The sequence below is a fragment of the Temnothorax americanus genome, unplaced genomic scaffold (genome assembly GCF_048541705.1).
Source record: "Temnothorax americanus isolate GAGA-0224 unplaced genomic scaffold, ASM4854170v1 Scaffold23, whole genome shotgun sequence".
Classification (NCBI taxonomy): Eukaryota; Metazoa; Arthropoda; class Insecta; order Hymenoptera; family Formicidae; genus Temnothorax; species Temnothorax americanus.
In genome coordinates this window covers 1,845,245-1,867,740 of record NW_027509371.1, presented here as the reverse complement: position 1 = coordinate 1,867,740, position 22,496 = coordinate 1,845,245, and the positions used below count along the sequence as shown (strand labels likewise).

At 43.7% G+C, this 22,496-nt stretch overlaps 1 protein-coding gene across 3 annotated transcripts in view; it reads left to right on the top strand.

Annotated features, from left to right (window-relative positions):
• The window catches only part of Cad89d (cadherin 89D), a 35,495-nt gene extending 15,256 nt beyond the window's left edge, over positions 1–20,239 (top strand). For 2 of the 3 annotated variants that reach the window (XM_077407851.1, XM_077407850.1), the window contains exons 2-22: positions 1,540–1,696; positions 7,296–7,426; positions 7,506–7,661; positions 8,699–8,807; positions 9,834–10,036; positions 10,246–10,374; positions 10,738–11,695; positions 12,041–12,199; positions 12,457–12,634; positions 13,102–13,363; positions 13,462–13,765; positions 13,847–15,540; positions 15,880–16,092; positions 16,311–16,399; positions 16,466–16,549; positions 16,634–16,702; positions 16,965–17,168; positions 17,562–17,762; positions 18,424–18,588; positions 18,946–19,289; positions 19,457–20,239. In XM_077407851.1, the coding sequence (XP_077263977.1) occupies positions 1,597–1,696; positions 7,296–7,426; positions 7,506–7,661; positions 8,699–8,807; positions 9,834–10,036; positions 10,246–10,374; positions 10,738–11,695; positions 12,041–12,199; positions 12,457–12,634; positions 13,102–13,363; positions 13,462–13,765; positions 13,847–15,540; positions 15,880–16,092; positions 16,311–16,399; positions 16,466–16,549; positions 16,634–16,702; positions 16,965–17,168; positions 17,562–17,762; positions 18,424–18,588; positions 18,946–19,289; positions 19,457–19,494 (5,790 nt within the window). In that variant the 5' untranslated portion in view covers positions 1,540–1,596 and the 3' untranslated portion in view covers positions 19,495–20,239. Of the gene's footprint in view, positions 1–1,539; positions 1,697–7,295; positions 7,427–7,505; positions 7,662–8,698; positions 8,808–9,833; positions 10,037–10,245; positions 10,375–10,737; positions 11,696–12,040; positions 12,200–12,456; positions 12,635–13,101; positions 13,364–13,461; positions 13,766–13,846; positions 15,541–15,879; positions 16,093–16,310; positions 16,400–16,465; positions 16,550–16,633; positions 16,703–16,964; positions 17,169–17,561; positions 17,763–18,423; positions 18,589–18,945; positions 19,290–19,446 lie in introns of all 3 variants that reach the window. The other variant, XM_077407852.1, reaches the window with a different exon arrangement.
• The last annotated feature ends 2,257 nt before the right edge of the window (positions 20,240–22,496 follow it).

Genomic DNA, 22,496 nt, shown 5'->3' with positions numbered 1-22,496 from the left:
TACAATCGACGATGCGTGGCACGCACATGCGACCTGTGTCCGGCCAAGAGAAATGAGATTTATTCGCGAAACACGATGCACACGATGCGAACGGAGCGAAAGTTTCACCTTTTACCCCAACAAAGACAGATAGGATAAACGGGATGCAAGCGCGATGAAGAGAAAATCGTTTAAAACCGTAATCGGAAGTTTCTCTATCCTGAATTCTGCGTTTCAAGAGCGATCTCAATTTAATATGGACAGGTATCTCTTTTTTGTCTCTCCGAAAATACGGGCGGAACAATCTACCGGAAAAGTATTCCTCAGTAAATATTAAATTGATTGACAAGCACGAATCGTGTAACGCCAATTTGTTCGAGTTACGGTCGCTTGTTCCGTTGAAAGTGAAATCGCAGTGTGCAAGAACCTCGGCATAGATCTTCACGTCGATTTGTCGCTCTGTGTTTTTTCGCATTTTGTGTGTGTACACGCGCAAGCTTCTTTATGGCGATCGACAGTATCGAATTGAATATACCTATGAAATTGATATGTTATTTTGTGGAGGCGTTATTTCTGCGTCATTTCATAAGATAAATCGATATAAAGCTGCATTTTAGATCCCAAAGAACTAATTTACAATTAAAATATTATAAAACTTACGCCATAAGAAGGTTAACGATTATTGGATAATTATAGTGTACTGACAATTTTAATCTAAAAAAGTATTATAAAAAATTAATAAAACCCATATTATATATATATTATTAAGACGCTCCTAAACTTAAATATGTAAAAATGTAATCTGTTTATGTAATACGCCAGACGAATAACTTTAATAGATTATTTATATTAATCTTTTTGCATCATTTACATTATTTTGTTTGGGGGAAATCGATTCTACCGATTCGATCAAATCGAACATCATTCGTTGTAGGATAAATTGATTAAAGAGACTGCTCAGAAAATGTAATACTGTAAAAGTGAAACATTCTACACATAGAATGATGATTGCATTTTACTAAATGACGGGGAAAAAGCTCTCTATTTCAATATATCTTTCACGTATACGCACAGGAGAAAATCCTCGTAGGCTCGTATAATCATGGGAGAATCATAACTGAATATAATGAATTTCTTCCGATATAATGAAACGGTGTGCAATGCAATTTCGAAATTTGCGGCGCGCAGACCGGCGAGACTGAATCTCGCATGGGTCTCTATCTCTCGATTGCAACATCAACGCGCGCGTTGCTTTCCGCACGCCGCGCGGCGGAAGGCTAATCTCTCTCGCACCGAGAGGGAAGAGGTAAATAAACCCCGGTGCCGCGTATATCGGAACGCAATTGTTCCTCCCTTGATCCCGCGGAGAGCGCGTGCAAGAGCGCGCCTTTTACATAAGACGCGCGTGGCTACCTACGTAGGATGCACTTTACAATTAGTGCAACCTGCGAGGATGCATCGTCACGGTTCTGGCACCTGCATGCCGGCAGGCAGGCAGGCAGGCAGGCAGGCAGGCAGGCAGGCTCTCGCCAGTCGTCGACTCACCGCGAATAATTTCAGGGATGTACGAGACCACAACGTGACAGACGCGCTGACCGGAAGTAGAGGAAGCCAAAAATGTCGCCGCGAAGGGGGACGTCTACCTTCCCACCGTCGCATTCCTGGCTGATCGCGGTGGTTCTGCTCATCTTCTCCGTCCAAGTTCAGCACGTAACAGGTATGCGCGGCGCGCGATAGATCCCCGTAATTGTTATTCTCTTAATCCGTAGCGTTTTTCGATAAACATTCTCGACGGAAAAGTAAATTGTGAGTAGAGAAGTAAACCATGTTGATTTAAGAATGCTAAGAAATTAAAATTTTCAATGCATGTCTGAAATATGCATTAAATATTAATTCTTTCCGAGAGAATCCGCTATTTCCCTACGACTCGTTTAAACAATTAAAATTAAATAAGTCCATTTTATATTTTAATCAAAGATACAAAAATATAGATATACCATTTACATGCATTATACAATAATTAAATGATTTATTTTTAGACATGCTAATGTTAATTGGAAATGTATTAACAAACGCTTAATCGATAATTAAATGTTTAGAGCAGAAATTTGCAATTTCGATCAATTTTGCACTAATTTATGAAAATTTAAATTTAAATATATAATTCCTATGCTTCTCCAAGTAATATGATATAGATAAAAGTACCAATTGATCAATATTCAATACCGCTTTTTATAGCAATATTCATGATTATTTAATACGAAAGAAGCCAAACATTTTTTTAGACGCAACTATGTCAGTTAGTAAGCGATTTGGCATTCTGAGACGATCGAGGATTTGATCTCTAAAGTCTAATTAGCCCCTATATACAGAGCGGCCCGCGTGCTCGAGTAGCAGCGTACCCTTGTGCAGCCTGCATTGTCGCCGGTAACAATGCGAACGTACTTACGTGTAGGTGCGCCAATTTGCACGTACACGGCGCGAGCGAAGGCGCCGCCTTGCCGGAGATGGACTGTTAATTCCCATCGTTACCATTTTAGATCGTGAGATCGCGGCCGGGTCTGTACATCAATTTGTGGGCGGCTCGTTAGCGAATCTTCCCGGCTGCGTCGATCGATAAGAAAACGCTAACGCGATATATCACGTTGGTTCGCGCATACATTGCAAGTATTCGATTGCCGATGCGCGTATATATACCGTTGCGCACAATAGATTGATTCGCGCGAGACTCAACGACGCAACGTTCGCGCGGCGCGTTCGCCGGTTATAAATCGCTCCCGGCGAAAATCCATGCAGTTATATTCATTATACATCTTCATAACTCCGACGATATACTGCGGAAGTTCCCTCCGTGAGACAAAGCCCCGTAAAGAACAAGTCCCGTAAAATACGCTTCAATATATTATAACTTGAGAAATTATCGTTTAACTGAAGTGGCATGTCGAAGATTTTAATAAGCATAATTAATAGCATAATTAATAATAACGTTATTGTGTGCGTACAAATGAGTGTAGCACTAAGGATTGCACGCACAGGAATAATACATAAATGTTGCACGCCGAAGAAAGAGAGAAATTTACGGAACAAAATCAAAATAACATCTAATGATAATGAAATCTAGCTAATTGAGCTAACTAATTGAAACGATATGACGCGCGTCGGATGCTTCAGTTAGAACAAAAAGAAAGTAGAAAATATATTTGAAATTATCATTGCTGGAATATTTCTTATCTTAATTAGCTGGGCTCGTGCCGGTTAATTAAGAATATATGAAACTTATGAGACATTCATATATGGATATCATGTAAGCCGCTTCACAGTATGAGAACGTGTGCGTTCGAGTTCCCACATCCACAGGCTCCGTCTCAAAGTGAAGAAGCTACAAAAGGGCACAAAAAGTGGGCTGACCTTGGCCCACTTTTGTCAAAGCGGAGAGCAGCGGGCTTATTCCTGTAAATGCAACGACACGCGTGCGCATATACGTGTGTATGTGTGTATGCTGTGTGCGACAGGCAAAGCATATCTATTGTCGCAAACGATGTATAACGCGGATCTGGATGAAGATGTGTCTGTGGGCGTGTGCGTATGTACGTATATGCCGAGCACTCGCTCGCGATTTTCTTGGCCCGCTCGCCTTTCAAAAGTAATCCCCCTTCCTTGCATCGACTCGAGAAATAGACGCGGACGAAGTGAGAGATGGCTAGACAGATTGAAAGAAAGGAAGAAGAAGAAGAGAGAGAGAGAGAGAGAGAGAGAGACTCGATTCCTGCAAAATGATTCCTTTAAAACGCTCGCAATCCTCTTGGAAAGTGAAGCTACGAGAGATTCAATGCCGACCGCAAAACATGTGCTAACTTACATTTAGATAAATACTTTCACGCCAATTACGCTATCTAAGAAGATAGCTGCAAAAATTAAAAGTTGTTGATTACGCGAGTTAGCAAAGTGCTAGCGTTATCAATGCAACTCTAAGCACTATGTAATATTGCAATAATAAAAATAATAAAAGAGCGGTAAAAAAGAACAAATTTAAATTAACATGTAAAAAAAGACATTTTTTTTCTTATATCAGTTATATCATTTTTCTTCTTCTTATTTAATTGTAGCGCAAAGTTTATGAGCTTATAGATTTTATGGTTGAAATCTTTAGTAGCAGAGTTCATATTACTCATGACCGCTCAAGCAGCGCTCGCGTTAAATTTCTTGGCATCGCATTATCCACGCATATTACGCACGTAATCTGTCAGTGTTTGAATCAGAAAGTATGGCAAATGGAAGCCCGGCACGTTCGCACCTCGCAAGAAAACGCTTCGATTGGCGTCGCCTGAGACGGTTAGAAAGTGTAAAGTTATTTTTAACCGTGTCTACAACGTCGATGATAATTAGACGTAAGTTTCGCAATTAGTTCCGCTGCGTAAGCAAATCCCTAATTAAGGCATAACCGCGTCCGCGACGCGACAACGCACTGTCGTTCGGCATGTCGCCGCAAAACCACATCGAGGATATTAGGGAAACCGGAAGTATATATATAAATCATATATAATACGTAATCGACAGTAGGTCGATATGATTAAACTGGAGCATGTGCCTCTCTGCTCTTTTTATCTTTCGAAGTAAATGCTCTGAAAAACGTTGTAAGTGAAGGTACAGCAGATTTACCGGCTCGTGCGCTGAAATTAAAACTTCCGTATGAGACACTTATAAAAAATCGTTACGAAAGTACACACAGCCGAAGGAAACTTCAGTCGTATACGCAGACTAGAAAAAAATAACGGGGGTCCGCGCGGCGCAGCGGGTACGCATGAGCGCGCGTCCACCTCGTAATCGGAGTACGTTACATTCGCTGTGCGATAAGGTGAAAGTCTGACGTGATAAGTACCACCTGTAGCACACGGTCCAACCGAGACTTTGGCCCGATGCGGCTAAACGCGGGGGAATCGGCACTTGTCGCCGCCGTCGTCGCCGCGGCGAAAGACCGAGCTTTAAAGCTCGGGATAACTAATGATGCCCCGGGTTAACTCGCCGCGACATAAATAGGGCGCAGAATAACAATGCGTCAAGCCCGAAACTCACCTTCGAGTGGATTGAGATTTATGAGATCAAGATGCGATAATGTTGCACAAGAAACCCTAACGCGAGTCGGCTTTTCTCGCATCCGTTTATACAGAGCGTACCAAAAGGTATAGGAGCGACGCGACCGACGCGGCGAGAAGTTTTCGGAGCTTATTAAGAACTTTTCTCTTCGTCTTCTTTGTAAAATAAATAACGCGTGTAAATGTTTGACGCGCTGATTTCGTTTATAATAAAAGGAGCTAATATTTGGAGTACGTTATGTGTTTTACTAATTATTATTTATGCTAACTGTGTTACGTCTATAATAAAACTGCCGCAAAATATTTTAAGTAATACGGAAAGTTTCGTATACGTTGTTCTCATTCTAGTCTGTCGATGATGACTTTGTCTTTTGATACATTCTATATATATATATGTGTCTGTGAGTTTCCGTGAGTTTTCTTTTCTGCGAGATTGCATACGTAGAACGGGGGAAATGTTTACGTCACGCGATTGCCCAACTCCAAGCGGTCGGAGTGCCGTGTGGAAAAAGCTCAAACGAGGATATAAAATGGTGATCCCCGCGCGTGCGGTTACTTGGCAGCACGATTATAAAGATATCGAGCTCTCGAAACGAATCACCGGTGTGTGACGTTTTTACGACGGCAGGCTAGAGATAAAGCTTCCGTTTCGCGAGAGGTAGGGTCGTAGATGAATCTTAACACGAGACGCGAGCGAAACACGCGTGCGAAGCACACGAATCGTTTCGGGAAAATCTGCGAATATCGCAGGCGGCCGGCGATGCGCGCCGCCACGAATCCTTCCTCCCGATATTTGATCTGAACGATCGCAGTCCGGAATAAATTGAGATTAAAATCGAGACGCGCGCGCTTCCTTCGTTGCCGGATAACGCGCGGCGCGCGCGCGGGTCCCGTTATCGTCTCTCGATCCGTTCCCTTTCGTATAGTCGGAAGCGATGTTTCACTCTCGCGTCCAGATTATGCTTGGATAATTAGTCGGTCGTGTTCCCTGCGCGTGGATTTCAGCGCGTACGCAACAATAGCGTAAAGCCGGAGAATCGTTTACGTGCCGCGCACGGTCGGTTTTCTAGTGACGAAACGTATACATACGTATACGGCGGATCTGGGAGCGTCTTTATCTGAAATACAAAATATGAAGTAATACCGCGCTCGAATGATGATTTACTCGACTCGCGCTTTCGTATTATTTGAAGCGCTGCTCGTACTACAAAAATAACAATAAAAAACTCGTATTCTTTAAGTAAAAGTATAAAATTAGAGACATATCTTTCGAATTGATTGGAAATTAATTTTCCTTAGGTACAGGTGTATCGATAGACATTAATAGTGTTTGGATTAGAAGCCGTTATAAAATTATAAATTTTCGATTTGATAGTTTTATCGTTTCCCTAACAAGAGGATTGCGTGATGTTCGCGTTACCGATCTTCCTGACATTTTACGTGCACGATGTACTTATCTATCTGATATACATACTGGGCAAGCGAGAGAAGATCCATTATTTAAGTATCACGGAGAAACTTAATCGTAAGGAAAGTTTGCATATTTTAGATATTTATTTAGATACATTACACGTAAATTGTAATAGACATGATAAATAAAATATTTACCGCTCTTCATTTTTTTTTAAACTTCGACTTATTCTTTGATTAAAAAATAGCGTCTTTTAATCACACATACACACATATGATATATAAATTTAAATAATTAAAAAATCTCTATCGTATCTTTCTACACAGAAGTGTTTGAAAAAGAACTTCCATATTTTTGTGATAGCAAGATGACTCTATAGAAAAATTCCAAAATATTTTATTTTGGCCGCATATATCGATCTACCTTTGTCATAAACTTCGAAAATAAATTGCGGAGAAGCAGAGTCTGCCGGCAAGTAGGCGGAAATTGACGCAAAACTGGCGAAGGCAAACAACGCTGTTTATGTCGTCGTATTCGACATTGTATTCGACACGGCGATGCCTTTTTACCGCCTTATCTGATGATAGAGAGAAATAAAAGTGGAAATAAAACCAACTCGATTACTTCCATTCTCTGTTTGAGGAGTACCTACACCGGCGCATTCTTATTCCTCCGCGATGCGTAACTGTGTAACTTCGCGAATTCCGCTCCCTGCATTTTAATTCCGGCGGCGTTGCCCCGCAATTGCCCTTCACTTCTAATCAATTTACGTCGCAAAACTTAACGTCGCGTTTTCCTCCTCTCGTCATCAGGATGCCAGTTTTATCCGGTCGGAGAGTACCTGAAATTCGTGAGGGTACCGGAGAATCTGAAAATAGGCACCGAAATTCTATCGTTGGAGGCACATCCGAGAAATCGACTCGCCATCGCGCCGGTCGACAAGGTACGCGTCTCGTAATCTCTATCCATACTAATCTATTTGTCCGAAGCGAAACGCACACAGAGAAAATAAATGTCGGCAGGAGGAGGACGCCGGCTTCTTCGCTTACAAGGAAACGAACAAGACGCACGTTTCCCTGATTTTGGCGCAATCTCTGGAGGATCTGGTGGACGCGGAGTCGCCGAGGAACCTATTAAAATTTCGAGTCTCCTGCGACTCCGGCTCCGGTGACTCGTTGGTAAGAACACGAAACTGTATATATTACACGCCTCACGTCGGTCGTCGACCTCGCGGTACGCTGTACGCATAGTCAAATTCGAAATACCAGTCTCCCCGAGAGTGCCCCCTCCTGCCCCTCGACAACTTGTCAGTCGCGCTCGTATCGCCGTGGGTGTGTTGCTCGTTGCTCTTTAAAAGATTGTCGTAAGCGCGCGAATTTTTTGATTTTGAGTTCGATCGATCCCCGAGCCTGCATAATTAGAGCGTGCGCGAACCGGTTCGATGCGGGGGGAAAAGAACGAATGAACGGGGCGCGATTTTACCGGTTTTCAAGCTCTTTTGCGCGTGGTAATAAGCATTTATGTAACTACACCCGCGCGCGCGAGCGCGGAATACCGAGGCGGGTAAGAGTCGGAATTTTATTGCTTTATTTTCATAGATACCGAATACATTTTCGTTTCGGCGCATGCAGTTTCAAATCGGGGGATGCAAATCGACGTTTTCTCTCGGTCCACTTTCCGCCTCTCAATAATTTCAGGCGCCCGACTTACTTTGCTTTCGACGATACTCGGCCGGCGCGACGAGCGTATAACGCGCGCGGGAACGAGCGGAAAAGTGGTGATCAATAGCCGCGCCACGCAGATCTTGCCGTTTTACTCCACACTATTTACTCGACTTGATTACCGACGATTACCGGCTTTCGCGCGAACGGTCGCGCGCTAGATCCGTGCTTATAACTCGCCGTCGCGTCGCATCGAATATGTACGCGCCTAAACGCGCCATTCCGCGGACAACTTGCGGATTGTCGGGGACTATACGCCGAGTACCGTTTCCCCAGGTACCATCGATCCCCTTTTTCACTTCCCAAACGCGGATAGCATCGGTTTTATGACCCGCACGCCGTAAAACGAGCCCTGAAACGCCTGAATTGTGCCGTGTCGCATAATTCAACATGAATTATAGAGATTGCAGGCGAGTGACCGGCGAGGGGTATAGGAGAGGACCGATCGGGCGCAGCCACCGGAGTGTGACTTACGTTCGGCCGTTTATGTTTAGGTATCGTCGCATTTGTCGGTGACGATCTACGTGGAGGACATAAACGATCACGCGCCACGATTTGTCGATGCGCCTTATCACGTGACGGTGGACGAGCTTACGCCAGTCGGTGAGATATTGTAGCCCACACATAAGAAAAAAGAGAAATGTCAATCCTGGTGGAAAAATGTCTCGGAATTTTTCATTATTATGAATCAGAATTTCTATGAAAATTTTCAGACTTTCTCAGAATGTGCTCAGAATTTTTCAGACTTTTTACACGAATTGAAATGTTTCTCAAGAATACTCGAACCAAATAATAATAAAATATTTCAGATTTTTCTCGCCAACATATTTTTGGAAAAATCTAAATCAATATGAGAAAATCTACGAGATTAATCAGAAATTTTCATACATACGGATGCTGAAATATTCCGAAAATCCTCATCCAACTATTTGTAGAAGTATCTGAGAAATTTGACATATTTTTTCGGAATTTTTCATAAATCTAAAATATGAGAAATTCTTAGAAATATTCTGAGAAAATATTTTCACCAGAAAAATCAACACTGATATACTCGTTATATATATATGCAACAATCTATAATCTTGAGTATTGCGTAATAAGATTATATTGCGTTAAACGAAGAAAACTTGCTTGAATGAAGTCATTTATATAGTTAAATGAAGTTTTATCTAGTTTGACTAAGAAAAAAAGATGAAATGGGAAGTTGAAAGTCTTATAAGAAGATTATACATATATTGTTGCATATAGCTAGTATCAGTGTTGATTTGACACTTCTTTTTTCTGTGCAGCGATATCATAAATCGCGCTGCCGCAACCTGAATGTCGCATAATTAATATTCTCAACTGCCTTTGCATATATGTTGCATGTAATTCACGGAAATAAAATGTTACTCGACGCCATGCACGATCCGTTGTGCGGTCGAACGCGCGGAATTTGACACATTCTATATTTCTCCGTGATATTTTTCTGGCGACCGGACGACCGGACGTAGCACTTTCGTCATATCAAATTTCATTTTTCCAAATTTTACCGAGAGAATCGAAGAACGATTTTTCATCTCACATCTTCACGCTTTTCCGAGAAGTTGACGCGCACGGCATAAAGATTCGGAATGAAAAATTCCGCAGGTGTGACGATATTCCGCGGGATTCACGCGCTGGATGGCGACAAGCCGAACACGCCGAACAGCGACGTCTATTACGCTATCGTGAAGGGAAACGAGCAAGGCAAATTTTCTCTCGAATCCGGCCACAGAACCGCCCTGATACTCCGGAAGCCGGTCGACTACGACAGCGGGGATCGCGAATTCACCCTGGTTATTACTGCGACCGTGAGTGACATAATGTATACCATAAAAATATAATGCAGTTTTTCTCTCTGCAGCTTTATAGAATCTTGTTTCGCTGAAAAGTTAGATGACCGTTGCATTCTGCGACAGTCGACATATTGCGAGAAAACTGCAAACTCAGCAATGAATGACAAACCGGATTGGTTTGCAATTGTAATTCCTGACGTAACACATATGATGCAATTCCTCAGGATCGCGGTGTCCCCGCCAGAAGTGCAAACAGCACCGTAAAGATAACCGTGGTGGACAACGATGATCTTGATCCGAAATTTACGCGGGACATCTACAAGGCGAAAATTTACGAATTCTATCCTATGCCGGTACGATTACGATATATAGTTATTCGTATGTATTTGATATGCGAGGTGTTTCAATAATCCGATTAACCTGAACGTATCGGAATTCAAGTAAAAGTAATAAATATCTTATGTAGGCGGAGTTTTGCGGAGTTACTTAATACACAGAATTAAATGTATAATTGAGATTTTTTATTTCACTTAAAACTGAAAATTGAAAAAATTAAAAACGAATGTTCGACAAATGTTTTCCGAGTTTGGCCTTCGGCCATTTGAAATATTCAAGAAAGATAGAATTCTTGAAGAAAAATTAACAATATTTTTTAGACACCTCGCATCACACACAAAGTCGCAAATTCTGAAGCACGGTATTTTCCTTTTTCGCAGGAATATCCAATCTTCACAGAAATAAACTTTACTAATCCGATCCACGCGGCCGATCGCGATCGGGACATAAATGTGCCGGTGCGATATGATATTATATCCGGCAACGAGAGAGGTTTCTTTCATCTCGATCCGAAGAACGGCTCGCTGTTCCTGAAACGTGCGATCGATCTGGACGCCGAACGGAGCTTGCCGGGCAACACGTTCAATCTCCAGATACACGCGTCGCAGGTGGACAACCCGTTGAAGATGACCGTCGCGCGGGTCGAAGTGGAGGTGCTGGACTTGAACGACAACTTGCCGCAGTTCGAGGTCGATCTGTACAACATCAGCATCGTGGAGAATCTGCCGAACGGCTTCAGCGTGCTGCAGGTGATCGCGCGTGACAAGGATCAGGGCGAGAACGGGGAGTTCGATTATCGGCTGGTGGATCTATCGGGCGCTTTCTCCGTGGATCCGGAATCCGGCTGGCTCACCGTGAAGGATCAGACGGTCCTGGACCGCGAAAAGCGCGATCATCTGAAGATGAAGGTCTACGCTGTGGAACACAGGCCGAGCGTCGTCGTGACGAGCGACGGATTGAAGGGATCCTCCGTGGACGTCGAGATCACCCTTCTCGACGCCAACGACAACAATCCCATCTTCGTGCCGGGCAATCTTTACGAGCTGGTGGCGAGGAGCGACGTGAAGGTCGGCACCGTGTTGGGCCAGGTGCACGCGGTGGACGACGATCTGGGCCCCAACGGATTGGTCCGCTACCGTTTGCAGAAACCTGGCAACTCCACGCTTCGGAAACCGCCGTTCACGGTGGACGAGAGCACGGGCTTGATCACGGTGTCGGAGAGCCCGATCCTCGAAGGTAGACACGCGATCTTTGTGGAAGCGGCCGATCAGCCGGCGAATCCCAGCGAGAGAAGATTCTCCTTAGCAGTCGTCACGGTGGATGTTTTTCGGGCAGACGGTGAGTCTGCATTCTTGCGTAAGAAATTTGAAAACAGTGGCGGATTTAACTGACGAACTGTCTAATTAAAATGGCAGATATAATTATGAGAGCTTTTGTTCGAAATTGAATAAGCGTTGTTAAGTAGTTCAGAAACAGTAGCTCGTAAAAAGAGGAAACTTTCAGATATAAATTATTCACTATTTTTCCACCGTTTTTTTATTGATAAAATCATTATTTTTTTAAAGAACAAATAAACTTAAATGGTTTTAGAGGATATCTTTCGGTAAATGCGTAGACATTTTCGCTTGGTAATACCCGTATTGTTTCATCGAGACTTTTATCCGATATATTTGTGGGCTTCAGGTCCAAATTCGTGGGAACCGGATTTTGTCGGCGCGCCTTATGAGTTCTGGGTCGGTGCGAACGTGCCCGTAGGTACCAGCGTCGGACAGATTCGCCTAAATGACGCTGTCAAAACTAATGACCTTATCTACGATCTTCTGCACGGTTACGAGGAGGGAGGTACGTATATATACACGCGACATATCGACGGCGTGCGGCGCGTTAATTAATCCATAGCGCTCGCGGGAATTAAAAGCTAAACAACGTCGCGACTTCTTAACGGTCTAATAAACCCCCGCTCGCGGGCTGGGGCTATCCCCAGGTGCGCCCTAATTTCAATACGCCGCCGCGGCCGGAAACACGCGATGCGCAAAATGCCTATATTATTCATGCAAATGCGTAACACATGCTGCATGCATATACGACGGGGATTTCAGTTCCATTTGCCGTGGAGGAACGCTCGGGCACGATAACGGTCGTGGAGGAGATCGAGCGCTTCGACCGTTCCATATACGACTTCGAGGCGATCGTCAGCGACGAGAGGGAACTAACGCTGATCACGAACGTTTCGATTCACGTGGTGGATCCGAACGACGACAGGGGTATCTTCACGAAGTGAGTGAAAACTCATAATGCTTAACTTGGTTTTAATGATTCTCATAATACTTTCGACAAGCGGGAACGCCGAGCGAGACACGCGAGACACGCGAGACACGCGCAAATTCTCTTCATCATTTTCTTCAATTATTACGTCTAGGAAACTTCGCTAATCAACGTCTGATTGATTTACCGGCTATTAGGTATCTGTCAAATAAATTATAAAATTGTCAAATTATGTTGGAGTGCTTCTGTTGACAAATTATATATTACTTCCCGCAATCTAGCCTCCGGGTATCGCTGTTAAGTAATATCTTTTGCAAGCTCGCGTCTTGCCGCATCTCCCAGCGTATCTCTCTCTCTCACGAGATCGATACGCCAGATTTACTGACTGACTTCGTCGGACGCGTCGAAAGGTCAAAGGTCTCGCGCGACTTGGGTGGATACCATTTGCTTACTCAAAAGTCGATGACCGTTGATTGCAGGGGAACGACCACCGCTTCTCTCGCTTTTCACGTGAGGGAGAATGTTCCCGGCGCATTGATCGGCCAAGTGCTTCCGCACAATGGCACAACGGCGGCTATGTCCGGCACTCAGTTCCTTATCGTCAATCAGCAGGATGTGCCCGATATCGCCATTATGGATGACGGTTCTCTCTACGCTCCTCAAGGCTTGGATCGCGAGACAAGAGAGAACTATAGTATTACGGTGATTGCCGAGAGTTTGCGCGGCGTGGGCGTGTTTCAGGTATATAAGTTTATCATTCGAGCCGGCGCAAGATATTCCGTTATTCGGTATTTGTACGCCCCGTCGTTTTAATCGTTGGATTTACGATCCACCCACAGGTGCGAATAGTCGTGGACGACGAAAATGATCACGCGCCGGAATTCACCTTGTCCGTTTACGAAGGCCGGATTATGGAGAACAGTCCTGCCGGGACGGAAGTTACTCTGACAAATCCGATTGCGGCGAGCGATAAAGACGAGGGCGAAAATCGGGACTTCACGTTTGCATTGCGGGGCGACGGTAGCGGCTTGTTTAGGATCGACCCGATAACGGGCCGAGTTTACTTCGAAGGTCTCGAGTACGGAACCTTGGATCGCGAGACAAGAGCGAACTACGAATTCCAAGTTACTGCCACTGACAGCGGTAAGTCCTCTATTAATCCTTCCCTCCCCTGTATTTCTATTTAACATTCAAATAAGTTATTTGTCTATTTCTCGCACACAGGCGGATTGCAGTCGGAGAGCACTTTGAGGATAACGGTGCTCGACCTGAATGACAACCCTCCGAAGTTTATACGGATGGTAGTTCTGCCGGATCAAGGAGTGCGCGTGTCGTACGATCCGAGTGACAACGCGTCCGCTGAGGATGATGAGATAGAGAACGAAGGACCCGAGAATTCGGTGGACGGTGGGCGGCGCTCGCCGTTACTCCTGGTGCCGGAAAACACGACGATCGGCGTGCCGATAATCCGTCTGCTGGCGGACGACAAGGACGAGGGCGCAAACGCGGCGATAACGTACAGTCTGGGGAACGAGACGACTTCCAGCGGGGTACGATCGCGTCGCTACGACCTGACCAGTCGCCGTTACTTCCATCTCGATCCGCGCACGGCCGAGATATCCGTCGCCCGGAGTCTGCCGCCCGAGAAGGACATCCGGCTGTTCATCCTGGCGAGGGACTCCGACGGTCTCGCGGATAACATCACCGTCAGGATCCACGTGACGGACGTGAATGACCACGCGCCCGTTTTCGACAAGTCCTGGTACACTTTTGACGTAGCCGAGGGCACTTACTCCAATCACGCTGTCGGCACGGTACAGGCACTCGACGCCGATTTCGGCGAGAACGCCAACCTCAGTTACGAGCTCATCACCAGCCACGAGGATTCGGGACGGGCCAGCAATGGGTCGCGATCGTTCGAGGTGGATCCCTATGAGGGAATGATACGAGTGAGCGGAACTCTCGATCGGGAGAGGGCTACGACTCATCGTCTTCTCGTGATCGCTCGCGATCAAGGCTCACCGAGTCTGAGCTCTTCCGTGGAGGTGGAGATAAATGTGTTGGACGTGAACGACAACGCGCCGACGTTCCACGGCTACGACGAGCTGGGGAAAGACGATCGATTGCCGATCTACCGGGTCTCCGTCTTTGAGAACAGTCAGATCGGCACTCAGGTCGCCAAGGTATACGCGAATGATAGCGATTTCGCCGGCAACGGAAACGGATTGATCCTGTTCGATCTGAGCTATCAGGATCACGCGGACAAGCAGTACTTCGCGATGGACAGCAAGGAGGGCGTGATTACGACTATCGCCAAGCTCGACTACGAGACCAAGAGCAACCATCGTTTGATCGTCACGGCGAGCGATCTCGGCTCGCCGATCAGTCTGACCTCCTCGGCCGTGGTCCTCGTCACGGTGTTGAACGTCGACGACGACGAAGAGGCGGACAACGAGGTGCACAAAATCCCAACGTTCCGGCATCGATATTACGAGGTGGAGGTTGACGAGAACGCTTCCGTGCCGTTGCTGATCGCGCAGCTCGATCTCGCCGACGATCGCCACGGTGATTACATAAGATACAGCATTGTGGCCGACGGCTCCGACGGCAGAGAGCACTTTTCGGTCGATCCTAAAAACGGCTCTCTGTATCTGATGACGGAGATCGATCGGGAGGCCAGAGATCGATACGAGGCGAGGGTCAGGGTTGATCGGCTGAAGCTCGGCCGTGGCATGCCGGTGATGATCTATCCGGTCGTTGGGGAGAGGCTAAATGGACTGGCGCCTAATGAAGCCAGAGTGGTCGTCAGAGTGAAAGACGTGAACGACAACCCGCCCAGATTCAAGACAAAGGACAGGCCCATCCTCGCCGCTATACCCACCACAGCTCATTACGGTTACGAGGTCGTCAAAGTGGAGGTACGTATGCGCGTTCGTGGGCGCGAGTCAAAGCGACCTCGTTTTAATTCATTTTGGTTTTTGCCCATTGATCTTCCGCGCTTTTCCTCTATCTTCTCGTATCCGTCTTTGACGTATCTTTATCTTTTTTATTTATTTTTTGAATTAGCTTTTCACGGTAAATTCTTTTGTCTAATATATATGGACCGTTCTGTTAATTGCGATGAAATTTGGAACATATGAGACACGTAATTTTTTTGACAATTAAAAAATCGCGAGTTAAAGATTCGAAGCGCTTCAAAAATCAGCCATCAGCTTTAGTATTGGAATTTATTTGGACGCGCTCTTGGCGGATCGCAGGCCGAGGATCCGGACTTGGGGATAAATGGTGAGATACGCTACCAAATTCTTGGCCGGGAGGATGCTCCGCGTTTCGCCATTGACCCACTCAGCGGTCAAGTGCGATCCGTGGCGAGTTTTGGCCGCGACGCCGGTCGCGTCTTCGGCTTCGACGTCAAGGCCACTGACAGGCAGGGCGCCGAGAGCGGGCGCAGCAGCATCGCCAACGTTTTCGTAAGTCCACAATCCGTATACTCCCACGTACTTCTCACGTACTGGTCTATCTTAATTACTCGCCGTTAGAGATAGCGCTCGAGCTAATTTCCCCCCGGGGAAATGGGATGTTTCAAAAGACGGAAGCTCCCCTCCGCTTCCCTCTCATTTCGCTCGACGCCCCAACCTTGACAGTTTATTCCGTTATTCAGTTGTGTATCTCGCTTTTGAACTCGTAGGTGTACGTGTTGGACGATCAGAAGCAAGTTGTCATGGTCATGGGTCGGAAGCCTATCGAGATCGAGCCGGAGCTCGAGAACATCACCATGTAAGTTCGGTTTCGTGATAAACGCGATAAATGCGAGCACGGTGACATTTACGAATTGTCTTTCAGCGCGTTGCAGAATGTCACTGGCTTGGACGTGCGAGTGAGAAAGCTGGAGCCCCATATCGAGAAGAACTTGATCGACGGAGCCTCGTAAGTGATTTGTCTGATGAACGATACAGGGTGATCTAAATTGACGATTCTAAATCGCTCGTTATATTTTGAATTATTTTTCAGTACCGATGTTTATCTGTATGCAATCGACCCAAATCTGAATGTTATGGTAGACATGGAAACTTTGCACAGGTGACTAGTCGAATTATTATCTTTCATAAAAGATATTTCAGATTCGTCCTCCTTATCTGCATCTAGCGTTTTGATTAATTAGTTGGAAATTGTTTTTTTTTTTTTTTTTTCAACAATTTAACGCACTACTTTAAATTAATCGCTGAAAATTTAATTAATATTTTATATAAAGTTTCAGTCAGTTTTAGAAAAATCATATTTGGTGTCCAAATATCGTAACAAATCTGATCTTTTAATAATATATATACGCGTGGCTTTTTAGCGTTTTTAATAACAAGAAAGCGGACATAAAACGTGAACTGGACGAATATCGCGTGCTGGAAATCGCTGGTAACGCTCCACGTAGAAGTAATCAGCGTTACTTGCTGTCCACCCTCGAGGTCGGCGTCGTGGTACTCGGCTGCGTCGTCTTCGTGGGCGCCCTCGTGACCGCCCTGTGCGTTACCTGCGTTCGTCGCAACAAACGGTACGCGGAATGTGTTTTTGCTCGCTCGCCATCTCGCCTAAAGTCAACAACGCTCATCCGCGCTGCCATACTAACTCCTGGACATGTTGGCTAGAGAGTCTTATCATTTCCCGTTTCTTCTCTCACACACGCTCGTATATCAAAAAGTTGAAAACTATTATCTATTAACAATCATTAACATGTAACTTTATTATTACTCCATCTAAAACCCATCGCGTCGCTTAATCATACAAGACAAAATTCTGGAACGAAAAATAACGAAATAGAGAATTGAATCGTTTCTCTGGTGTCTTGTTAGTACTTAATTGGCATCGGTTAATTTGAATGCTGATTTTTTTCATCATTGTCACAAAATTCGCGCTTTGAATGGGAGTTTCGAATTCTACTCGTTAGTCGTAGACGACGAGACAAGGCCATGTTCTCGACGGTCGGCCCGGTCGGATTCGCTCTGACGGACCCCGCCGGCACTCTGCAAAAGCCGCCGCTATTTCCCACCTTCGTCGAAGGTCTCCATTACGACCCTGAACCCTTCTGCTCCGAGATGCCCAGGCGACAGAGCATGTGCGAGCACGGTAATTGCGTCCGCTTTCACACGTAAGTCCGATCTCATTCAAGATTATTGGAAGCGAAAAAATTTTGTGTGGGTTTAGCAAATATTTATGACAATTTTTTGTAACGTAAAAATGTCGTACGTGAAAGCACGTACTGAGTTTAGTCGATTAATATATATGTTAATTTTACGAGATTATACTTGAATCTTTATTGGTGTATATATATATATTTCATTTTTTCTTTTAAAATCTACATAAACTTTTTTTGTTATCTAGTATTTGATACGCCAATGTTTGCGAAGGAACAAGTTACCATTTTATTTAACATAAAATATTTTTAATATTGAGCTCTCGAATCTAAGTTATATATCTCTATTAGTATAAAAGCCATTTAAAAATAAAGAAGACGATCTTGTATTTGTAAGAATAATCTGCAAGAGATTCTTTATATATGTATAAATAGGTCTATCCGGTAAGATTAATAATTGTGATAAACTAAACAATGGATAAACTATCGTTCCGTATTAATAAAAATCTAGTTTTCAAAGATAAAATGTCGATGTTAGGAACACAAAATCAGAGTGTAATTATGTAATCAGCATGTCCGAAAACTTGCACAGATCTATAGATTATACTGTATCGGGAAATTTCTGAGTAACTTACGATAGTAGTACACAGACGCCACTGCCACGGGTTATTTTCAGGATGGGCGGGGGCGGGAAACACGCGGTGAGGTCGACGGGTACCTTGAAAGGCCTCGAGGCATCCGCGACATCCTTGCATTCCAGTGGTCAGGACTCTGGTATCGTAGCGCGCACCTCTTGTCATTGCAGTCACTCATCCAGCCCTTCCAGCGGCGAGAGCAGCAAGTAAGTTGGGTTTCTAAATACAAGTTTTCGTCAGTTGAACGCGGTTTCCCCGACAGAAGGCTCGAATCTGCTCAAATCGTGTCGAATTTAGTTGCATTGTAACGAAGAAAAATAATAAATTACCGAAATGTATATAAAATAATAATAAATTATTAATAATTGTAAATATATTAATAAATATGAATTACAGAAATACATCTCATACATTTTTTTAATTGCTACGTAACAAATATAGCTTTGCTCTTATGCTAATCCCAATGTAGATCCGGAAAATTGTCTCATCAATTTACTTAACACGGGCCTCATACTTTTCACCCTCCTCCCCCCGTGGCAAAATTTTCTTCTATTTTCTTTTAGCGGGTACGAAGACTCGCTCAAGTCTCTTCGGCGTCGCGAGAGATGCAATGACGTTTCGCGTGGCAGCCACGATACCTCCAGCGTGGTCGGGAGACGTGCGGCGGCGAAACGGCGGCAACGATTTCACTCCTTCTCGAACGCCGAATCCGTTTATACCCACGAGATGAGTTTGCAGCGGGAGCAGCAGGCGCAGCAGCATTGCTGCATCGGCACCGAGAAGAGACGGAAGGCGGAGCATCGCCGCGCTCATTCCGAAGCGGAGAACAATATCACCGAGACGGTGATACACGAGCATCCCGGCACGGAGATATCGTTAGCGAGCTCCCTACCGAACGCTATTCACGGTAGGTCAATATCGACAAAATTGGAAAGTACCATTGACACAAACGTACACAGATATACAATTTTAGTATCGCAAAACAAAAAAAATGTCAAAAAATCTTAGTGTCACGTATTAAATTTAGCACATCTGACAAAATTGAACAGATAATCAATTCGCAGGTATACCAAGAACCAGCCACATGCTCTACTAGCGGCGTCAATCTGTAAAAGGAAGAGGAACTTTCAAGGAGCGCCCAGGATACAACGGCTGCGAAGATTCCTATTCGATAATTTAACGCCTCCCTTTCGCAAATTCGCGCGTTTAAATTGTTGTACATTGCGTGCTCACGGCGTGTCATCTCGTTGCCAAAGTATTCGTGCGTCGTCAAAATCAGAGAATCATTCATTTCTGTAAATACACGGCACCGTCTTCGGCATTCGATCTTCCATGTTTTTCTCGACTAAGCGAGATAGATTAGGTAACGGCGCGGCAGCAATTGTTGCTAATATTATTTATCGCCTTAATATTATTATATAACGTCAGATGCAAACGTTTATGTATAATATTAATATATTGTATATTAATATAATTCCTTGTAATTATAATGTTGTACTTATTAATATAATTCATTGCACATCATGTACAGATACATTTTACGAGTAAGTCCATTTTTCGATGGGTTATTACCCTGATTATGTGTTAGCTGGAAAATTATTTAATATATGTGTAATATGTACGTTTGTGTAAAATGTAACAAAGTGTAACATACGTGTAATTTATGTCTTAATCTAGCTGTCGTTTCTTATTAGATAACATTTCATAAAATGTTTAATACAAGTAATAAATTTTTTCCATTTTTATTCTAACATGAATATTGACTATTAACTTATTATTATTATTAATGGTCAACATTCTATCTTTGGAACGAAAATTTTATTATAAATAAAATGATGTTAAAATAATAAATCTTCCCTCGACTTCTCTTAGAAATGGAATGTGACTTTTTAGTTGTAAGATTTTTAAAATTTATTTATTTAAATGTCTATTTAATTTTTGTGATATAGAAGATTTTTAGAAATTAAATTTTAATTTAATTAACATTAAATATTTTGAGGTAAATATTTTCAAGTAATTTAATTAACATTTTTAATGCTCTAATCATAGCTTTCTTAGTGGGCTGAAATATGCTGCCGCGCATTCACGGGCGCAATCACGGCTGTCGTCAAATCTGACCTTCGAAGACTCGTCAACGCTGATATTCCGCAATTCCTCTCAAAGTCTTCCCCGACGCGTCTGAGGAATCTCTCTACTTAATTAAATCACCGTGGGCGTTTTAATTACGATAAATCAAATCAGCGCGCGCAGGCGCGTTATTAATTTCTTTTTAAACGAAGGATATATCGGAAGGACACTGGTGTAAATTATTGATAATGCTGCTAGGGCGTGCAAAGTCGTTTCTGATCGTCCTTTTTATTGCGATTTACTGCAGATGATGGACGATTGTCTATCCATGCTCGTTTTTAAAACGACGCGACAAAAACCCTTTCTTCCATTTTGCTTTCCGCGGCAAGAACAACAACCAATACCATTTACGGAAGGGACGTTTTCTGTCGCAAGAACATTCTTTCTCAGCAATCACAATATCGCTAACTTTTTAACGTAATTACAGTAAGTAAAATTTTTAACCACTTCCCCTGGAAGGTATAATCGATAATCGTTTTAATTTTACCAACCGCGTCAATCTTTCTCAACAATTATCCTTTTCAATCTTTAGATATTACTATCTCAAGATATTACTATCTTGACAATTAATTTATTATATATATCTTTGGATGTTCATTTTAAAAAATCATAATATTCTCGGAGAACAGCAGTTCGGTGACTAAACACGGTTGCGGGTCCAGTAGGGCGTTTTCGGGGCACCTAATACGTTCGGCAAATAAGTTTTAAGCGCCCGATCGAATGCTCAATTGAATCGAATTACGCCATCGATTATGAGATCAAGTTGGCGCATGGTTCAAAAGGTTGTCGATTAACGTTGACGACCTCGACCTCTGGACTCTCGACTGGGAGGATCCAGGGACGACCGTCGATGTTCGGCGCCGATCAAGAGACACGTAAGTAATGTCTTGTGCCAAGTGCACGCGAAGCGAGACCGCACTCTGACTCTCTTACGCGATCAAGAGACGCGGTAGTGTCTCGCGCCAAGTACGCGACGGAGTTGCAAGTACCCGAGATGTTGAGATCTCAATAACGAGTGAACGGATCAAGTTCTAAGTAGGCTTGATCGATAGCTTGGGGTGGATTTATATAATAAAAGTGTTTTTATTTTTTCGCTACGCGTTTTACGAGCTGAGATATTGTGACGCAAAGTCTGAAATGTTAAACTTTACAATTAAGAAACGTCGTCGTCGTCGGACAAAAATGGCGCGTCTGTACCTTTCCTATTTTTGACACGAGAGGGTAGTAATGCCCGTGCAGACCGCATGCACTGCAGTGCACTCGTGCCATGCACTGTCGCAGTGCGTGACAGTTTGTACGTACGTGTACGTTGTTCTGCGTTCAGTACAGATAGTGCGTTCATTCAACCGGTTCAACGCGCTGTTATATACTATTGTTTATGCGAGCGTTACTTCTGTAGTAACTTACAATAATTGCTCCGTGTAAACGGGGTTTTGTAATAACTTTTATGACAATTCATTCCGTGTAAACGAGTGAATTATCGTAAGTTACTACAGAAGTAACGCTTGCGTAAACGTAAGTCTGCAGTTATAACCTAGAAAAGAATAATAGTGTGTGATAGTCGTGACCGTCGCCGCGTCGTGACAGATAGTGAAATATATAAATATTGACTGTAGAGAGCTGATGCCGAGATCTTTAAGAAGGAAGGTGTATCCACAAAATCGTACACGTACGTATATGCTGTCTGCTTGTAAAAGTTGTCAAACTGTATGCTTTTTTACTCATGCCGCATTCTTCCCTAATTTATGTGTTTATTGTTTTTTTATTCAATCAAAAATCTTAGTACTAATGTTTAAATTTCAAAGTCTAGCAGCGCCAAGTTTTTATAAGAAAAATTTATTTATTTTATTTTAATTAAATATTTTTATTTTGTACTGTTACTTCTTTTAATTCTTTGTAATTAAAATGGTTCTTTGTAATATTAAAAATTTGTTAAAGAGAATTAAGAAGCTATTACCACTTGGGTTGGAATAAGAAGACCCTTGAA